General features: G+C 42.5%; 1 protein-coding gene across 1 annotated transcript; it reads left to right on the top strand.

Annotated features, from left to right (window-relative positions):
- Window positions 1-552: 552 nt before the first annotated feature.
- LOC135700920 (uncharacterized protein K02A2.6-like) lies at window positions 553-3,032 on the top strand. Its single transcript, XM_065221591.1, has 3 exons — window positions 553-1,191; window positions 1,600-2,386; window positions 2,569-3,032. Exons 1-3 carry the CDS (start codon window positions 553-555, stop codon window positions 3,030-3,032), a joined length of 1,890 nt encoding a protein of 629 aa, XP_065077663.1.
- The last annotated feature ends 2,668 nt before the right edge of the window (window positions 3,033-5,700 follow it).

Genomic DNA, 5,700 nt, shown 5'->3' with positions numbered 1-5,700 from the left:
ACCAGATCAGCTCTGACACGAAGAGTTGCGATGCCATCAAGGGAAGAGAAGCTGATAAACCTTTCAACTGCCGTAGGTGTGGAACTAAGCACGGAAAGAAAAGTTGTCCTGCATTCAAGAAAACCTGTCCTGTTTGCAACAAAACTGGACACTTGCCAGAGTGCTGCTTCAAGAAGAGCAAGGACCGGGAATCGTCTAGCAGTAGCAGCAAGAAGAATAAGGAGAAGAAAACAGTGTCTATCGTACAGGAAACAGAAGATTCGTCGGAAGAGGAACATGTGGACCTGCATCTGCACGCAATTCAAGCTCAGGAGAACTTAAAGTTGTGGATCTAGACGTCGTTCCTGTTCTTGGAAGGACCAGTTGCGTGAAGCTGAATCTGCTTAGGCGAGTACACGTCGTGAGAGAGGACACCAACATTTTCAAAGGTTTGGGCTGTCTGAAAGGATTTGAGTACGAGTTGAACTTTAAGCCGGACGCAAAATTCGAGATTCGACCAGCAAGAATGATTCCGCACAATATCGAGGAGAAGTGAAGGAGGAACTGGAAAACATGGTGAAACTGGGAGTTATAAGGAAGCAAGTAGAACCAACACCAGTGGTAAGCAACCTAGTAGTGGTCCGGAAGAATAATAAGATTCGATTGTGTATTGATCCGACAGACGTGAATAAAAGCATTCTGCGCAGACACTATCCACTCAGGACGATTGAGGAGATTGCGGCAAGGATCCGTGATTCAACTTGGTTCACCATACTGGACTGCAAGAAGGGCTTTTGGCAGATCCAAGTAGCCGAGGCGTCCCAAAAATACTTGACATTCGGAACGCCATGGGGCCGCTACTCATGCAAACGTCTTCCATTCGGTCTCGCATCAGCACCAGAGGTGTTCCAGAATCATATCTCAACGCTGCTGGATGGACTAGATAACATGGATGTCTCGATGGATGATATATTGATATATGCAACAAGCGAAGCGAAACTAAAGGAGATCACAGCGAACGTTATTGACCGCCTAGATCGCACTGGATTGAAGCTGAATAAGGAAAAGTGTCGGTTCGCCGTTAGATCCGTGAAGTTTCTTGGACACATCGTATCGGCGGAGGGACTGAAACCAGACGACGAGAAAATTATGGCAATCCGAAGGCTGAAAGTACCGGAAACCAAGAAGCAGTTACAACGTTTGCTTGGAATGGTAACTTACCTTTCGAAATTTATTACTAACCTCTCGCAAATTACAGCTCCTCTAAGATTGCTACTCCAGAAGGAAGTTGCTTGGGTTTGGAGCCACGAACAACAAGCAGCATTCGAGAAGATAAAAAGACATCTCTCAAGTCTCCCAACGCTGAAATTCTATGACGTGAATCAGGAAAACGTGCTATCGGTGGACTGCAGCTCACACTCGATGGGAGCAGTTCTCCTGCAAGAAGGACGCCCGGTAGCATATGCATCTAAAGCGCTGACTCCATCTCAACAAAATTATCCTCAAATCGAAAAAGAGGCATTTGCAATTAGATTCGGATGTCAGAAGTTTCATCCTTATATCTTCGGGAGGCCGGTAACAATTGAAACCGACCATAAGCCTCTTGAATCGATATTCAAGAAACCATTGGATAAAGCCCCACCACGACTGAAACGCATCATTCTCGATGTCCAACCGTATGCACCGTCGATTATCTACGTAAGAGGAGAGAATGTACCAATTGCTGCTACGTTAAGCCGTGACGTTGACAACCCGAAGGAGAAAAACGAGGATGAGCTAGAGGTTCACGTGGTACTCAACGTGACGAAGCCGTGGATGGATCAAATTGTAGCTGAGACTGAAAGCTCTGAAGTGTTGCAGAAACTAATTCGCTGCTTACTCGAAGGATGGCCAGAAGAACTAGCACATGTGGATGGTGATCTCCAGCCCTATTGGAACTTCAGAGATGAGTTATCAACGTATGAAGGTGTGATTTTCAAGGGTGACTGCATTCTGGTACCAGAATCGCTTCGAAAGAAAGTATTGAGCCTTACGCATGCTGGACACTTCGGAATCCAGTCTTGCATTAAACGTGCGAAACAGTTAGTGTTCTGGCCTGGCATGGGCCGTGACATCCAGCGGTATGTGGATGAATGCAGCGTGTGTCAAAAGCACAGTCGAAGTTGTGTAAAGGAACCGATGATCGTCAAGAGGATTCCTGACTATCCATTCCAGATAGTCGCTTCGGATATTTTCCACTTCAACGGAGTAAATTATCTGGTACTCATCGATAGCTATTCGGGATGGATTGACTTTAAGAAACTGTGCACGATGGAGTCATCGGAGGTAATAGAGAAGCTGGAAACATGGTTTGCAGTTTGGGGAGTTCCAGAAGAGCTCAACAGCGATAACGTGGAATTTCGAACACGTAACGGCGAGCCCGTACTATCCACAAAGCAACGGTCTATCTGAAAGAGCAGTTCAAATAGCCAAGAACATTATAAGGAAGTGCAAAGAAGACAACAGCTCCGTACAGCTTGGTTTATTGAACTACCGCAATATTCCATGATCTAAGGAACTATTGTCGCCGAACCAAATGATTATTAGCAGGAACTCCGCTGCCGATAGTAGAAGAGAAGCTAAAACCAATTGTTGTCGAAAACGTCAACAAATCCCTAGAAGCTGCGAGGCAGAAACAGAAGGACTACTATGATCGAGGAGCTCGGAAACGCCTGGAATTGAATGTCAACGATAATGTACTGGTGCAGAATCAGTTGACTTATATCTGGGAGTCGGGTAAAGTGATCGCCAAAACGGACACTCCACGGTCTATTATCGTTGAGAAAAACAGCGACATCGTTCGACGCAACATGAAGCATGTAAGGAGATCCGTTGTCTCGATTACACCTAAACCCGAAGCCATTAGTGAAGATGATCCCGAGAATCCCGAAGGAATCGATCCCGATGGACCGTCATCCGAAACTGGAAATACGCCGTCATCGTCGCCAGTTGTATCACCACAGGGTCAACCTTCTCTACCAGTTCTTCAATCCAATGATAGCGGCCATACGTGACAAGAGCAGGAAGAACGATCAAACCAGTAACCAGACTAAATTTGTAGTTGTTCTTTTTGAAAAGGGAGATGTAACAGATATCAGAAACCTTGCCCCTACTTTATACATGCTCCTCTACATACCCCTATCTACTCTATGTATACACGACGCCACTGTATCTCGATGATGAATAAAACGTAATAAACACCACATATATGGTTTGAATTATATGATAAAAATCAAATATTCTGACAACACTACCGGTTTAAAGGGTGGATCATTCAAAAATTGGACAAATATAATTAAGTGCACAATGAGTATGTTATTATATAAATGATCAAACCTTATTTCTTCTTGAAGTTCAACGGCTACAAAATACAGGAATATTATTATATTAGGCTTCCGACTTTCCAAATTCGAATTGCCGGGCTCTACGTTTCACACCATCCATATGATTCTGTACCGCTGTTGTATCAACCTTATTTGATGCTGAATGCCAATTTTCTTTGAACTTTTTCTCATTTTCAACTTTTTCTTGAGGTTTCGCTTAACGGTTGCCCAATGTTTTTCGATTGGGCGCAGCTCCGGCGAGTTTGGAGGGTTTTGTCCTTGGGTACGAATTGGACGTTGTTGGTGGTACACTACTCCTGAGCCATTTTCCCGTAATGACCGGAAGCGAGGTGGCCAAAACAACATGGAATAACTGTGTTTCTTCAAAAAAGGCACCAAGCGTTTTTGCAAACATTTCTTTACATAAATGTTTTGGTTAACAGTGCCAGTTGTCACGAAAACTTCGCTTTTCAGCCCACATGTGCTAATCGCCTGCCAAACCAAGTATTATAATTTTATTGAATCAAAAAGACAATCGATGATAATTTTAATTATCATAGCAACAGATATACATTAATGCAATTTTCAATGGTGACCATTTGAAAATTGATAGCCTTAATTTTAATTCATAGACAAATTTCCTATCGATTTGCGTAATAAGAATTAAAATCCATCATCTTTGGATTAAAATCAGACCACTTTCATGCCGTGACCGACTTTGGGTTTTTAAATTGCACCCCAATGTTGCTTTAAAATATATCAGGCATAACATTTGATAACGGCACAAAAGCATTTGTAAACAAACTTTCTAATGCCCTTTACACGGGAGCCAAAGTACGAACACGCAAACCAACAACATCATCGGATAAGGGCAACTATCACCTTTCCGAAAGTGGTATTGGTTTGCGTGGGCCTACTTTGGTTCGCGTGTAAAGGGCCTTAGAAAGTTTGTTTACAAATGCTTCTGTGCCGTTATCAAATGTTATGCCTGATATGGTATGTTAAATTTGAACATATAACTTACATCCGATTGATGACCTTGACAAATATCCAGAAAATACTCTTTAACAAAGTTATGGTGGTCCTGAAAAGGACCATCACGACGGTTGAGTAATGCTGAGCTATTAGGGGTTTCAACACAGATGAGGCTGTGTTTTGAACGAGGTTGGCGTGGTTGGCATAGACAGCCTCGACTCACGAAGTGCTATTGATTCCGATCAGTAGCGGTGCGGCTTCTTCTTCCTTCTTCGGTAAATGGGCGCTTACTGGAGAACAATCTACAACGCCACGCGTCGAAAGCACTGCTGCTTCTGATGACGGCCGACGGGACACCTCCACACAAGTTGATTGAATAAGCACCGTTCAGTGAGACCGGATGGAATGCGATTTTGAAATCTGTGTTAGGAAAAGCGCTTTTTCAGGCAATCGGTGATAATTTTGATCACCATGGTAACAGTTGGACATTTGTATAATTTTCAATGGTAGCCTATTTAAAATTAATAATGTGTTCATTTCATCAGATTCGTAGAAAAAATTCAATCGATTGGTTTGTTTAGAATTAATATCCATCCGCTATTGACAGAGTTATAAGTGGTCAAAACCTGACCACTTTTCGTAACGCGGACGATTTTGGTTTTCTAAAAGTGCACCTCCAATATGTTGCCGAAAGAATCTAAAAATAGCTTGACTTAAGGCCCAAGTGCAATGACAGCGGAAGCGGAACGGCAGCGGCAGTGGAAAGCCCGATCTGAGTAAGCCTACTTGTCGGACTGAAAACTAGTTAGGTTCAAATCGACTTCGATTAGGCATATTGACGTCATTTGTGACAACTGTCAAACTTGCCGTTTCCGTTCCGCTTCCGCCCGCATTGTGTTTGGACCTTTTCTAGTCAATTAACTAACGTAAAATAAATTAAAATCTAGTCAACAGTTTATGTTGTCCCAGAGATGTCAGCAAGAGCTATTCAGACAAAAATATGCTTCTCAGCAAAAATATGGCCTTTTCAGCCATTTATCAGCACAAAATGCTTGTTGGGTTCCTAGTCTTGAGTTATGAACCTACACGGTAAGAATGAAAAACCCATTAATAAGTAAAAATTCACGTATATCCTGGAAAAAACTAATTTTTACCCTTTTATTAGTAAACACAGAAAACTTCAATGAGAGAAGTTTACGTCTGATCTATTCTGGACAAATTATTTTTATCTAGAACAAAAAATCCTATGGTTTTCACGGTTTGGATCATTGCACATTTGAATCGGCCGTTTACGGTTTTCGGTCATAATTCAGAATTAAGTGTCATGTCGGTTTGTCGGTGGTACGAATGCAAAAATACTTGCTACTGTGATGCTAACAGTTTG

This window comes from Ochlerotatus camptorhynchus, unplaced genomic scaffold (assembly GCF_037179485.1).
Source record: "Ochlerotatus camptorhynchus isolate MF236.1 unplaced genomic scaffold, CSIRO-AGI_Acam_v1.1 ptg000144l, whole genome shotgun sequence".
Classification (NCBI taxonomy): Eukaryota; Metazoa; Arthropoda; class Insecta; order Diptera; family Culicidae; genus Ochlerotatus; species Ochlerotatus camptorhynchus.
The sequence above is the reverse complement of the archived record's forward strand: the minus strand, read 5'-3'. Positions and strand labels throughout refer to the sequence as shown.

What these genes read in the sequence shown, in the direction of transcription:
- LOC135700920 (XM_065221591.1), top strand. Translation starts at nt 553, where the DNA reads ATGGTGAAACTGGGAGTTATAAGGAAGCAAGTAGAACCAACACCAGTG. An exon ending in TACAACGTTTGCTTGGAATG is followed by an intron (nt 1,192 to 1,599) that starts GTAACTTACCTT and finishes TCGATATTCAAG; the next exon opens with AAACCATTGGATAAAGCCCC. An exon ending in TAACGTGGAATTTCGAACAC is followed by an intron (nt 2,387 to 2,568) that starts GTAACGGCGAGC and finishes GATTATTAGCAG; the next exon opens with GAACTCCGCTGCCGATAGTA.